This window comes from Mizuhopecten yessoensis, unplaced genomic scaffold (assembly GCF_002113885.1).
Source record: "Mizuhopecten yessoensis strain PY_sf001 unplaced genomic scaffold, ASM211388v2 scaffold7695, whole genome shotgun sequence".
NCBI lineage: Eukaryota > Metazoa > Mollusca > Bivalvia > Pectinida > Pectinidae > Mizuhopecten > Mizuhopecten yessoensis.
In genome coordinates, this window is record NW_018407176.1 from 448,878 (window position 1) to 450,592 (window position 1,715).

Sequence of the window (1,715 nt, forward strand, 5' to 3'; positions counted from 1 at the left end):
ACTTGGGTATCGCGTGACGTCACGATCTGCTGGGCTGATAAAAATATTTTCCCCCCAAAATCAGAAGAAACTAAGTAAGGTTATGGAACCTGTTAGTACGGGACCCAGTTGTTCAATACCACCAGCAATCCGTCACAGTCAACCCGTACCAAGATAAATTTACGGGTTGACTGTTACGGATTGTCGGTGGTACGAAACATTCAAAGCCGAGAAACGACGAAGGACTTCTACTTTCGGTTTGCCTTTCTAACACCCAGTCCGTGTTGTGGCTTGCATCAGTTGTCTGGCCTTGTGGTTAAACGAGTCACTATTGTTAGTTTCGTCTTAAAATATTTTAAAAGGAATGAAAACATGATAAATATCAAGAAACATGTCAAGATCATACATAACTCGGGCTTTTTATCGATTATCTCCCTTAGTTTCATACAGTTTACTTCCGGCTTTGAGTCTCATCCCTTCCAAGATGGAAGCTAAGGCTATATATGACTTCGAACCAAGTAATGACGATGAAATGGGTTTTAAGGATAAAGATATGCTACTTGTAAGTACAATGAATATTCTTCCTTAATGTTGACGTTTGCTCCGATCAACCCTAAAAACTTCAGTGCGCTTTATACGAATCATGTCAATATTCCGACTTCCTGAAACAAGGAAAACAACCAGGCCTATCATTACATCAGGTAATCTACATATATCGAAGTGGTTTCGATGTAGAGAGTGAAGAATGCCACGTTTCCATGTCTAGTTGCTGGTCGTCATGATCACAATAGACACAAATCCAAGAATGCCTCTTCTCTTTGTGGCCGTACTTACCAGATTGGGCACAACGGCGCATATGCCTATGGGTAATACACCTGCATTTAGGAACCAGTTACCCATTTGCAGTAACACATTTATTACTCAGATAGAGAATAAAGTAAAATGAAAAACAACGTTTTCTATGTTTTTGCAAGTGTTTCTTGTTATCCTCACTATTCATTGTTTAATATTCAATTAAAAACTATAGATATATAGAGTATACACGGGGTTCGTTTTAAGGGCGGCCAAGACTGCACATTCATGCAGCTGGTGATAATACAACCTCTGACATGAGACTGTTCTATATATCCACGGTCAAATTTCAGATGGTCAGACACTGGCTCAACAATTTAGAAACCACCAAATTTAGAAAATTCACAAAATCACAAAAGTGAGAGATTGTTTTCATTCCAATTTCTGACAGTAAGCCAGCTGTCCAGGGGTGTCTGATAGGATAGCATAAGGGCATGAACTATCAATCGTTTTTTGATGTTTCATGAAGTTAACAGACATGATTTATAATAAATCATGCATCAAATTTAAGAAATAATATTTTCCTGTCAATCTAGACTGCTCCAGGCGTGATAATTATGACCGGTTATGTCACAATCACCCATTCTCTGGATGTGGTCATTTTACTAGGTCGTCGGATCCCAGATTTAGCAATCTTGCTTATATTACAGGTGAATTGATCACTGACAAAGCTAAATTAGTCATTCTTGGTATTAGGTTAGTTTTGCTTCATTCCTCCCTCCTTTTTCTTAGTCTTCAACCGGAAGACACTACTATTTACAATCCAGACTTGACTCAGCTCCTTAATTTTGTATCGGGAGAAAGAGAAGTGTGACAGCCTTACTGGGGTCCGAACACAGGATCCTTCAAACTTTTTTTTTTTTTTTTTTTTTTTAAAATTTTTT

The 1,715-nt window shown here is 38.2% G+C and overlaps 1 protein-coding gene across 1 annotated transcript in view; it reads left to right on the plus strand.

Moving 5' to 3' along the window:
• Nucleotides 1-442: 442 nt before the first annotated feature.
• Nucleotides 443-1,715, plus strand: part of LOC110454140 (growth factor receptor-bound protein 2-like) — a 26,317-nt gene continuing 25,044 nt past the window's right edge. Inside the window, exon 1 of the mRNA XM_021503516.1 lies at nucleotides 443-541. Within this exon, the coding sequence (XP_021359191.1) occupies nucleotides 464-541 (78 nt within the window). The 5' untranslated portion in view covers nucleotides 443-463. The remainder of the gene's footprint in view (nucleotides 542-1,715) is intronic.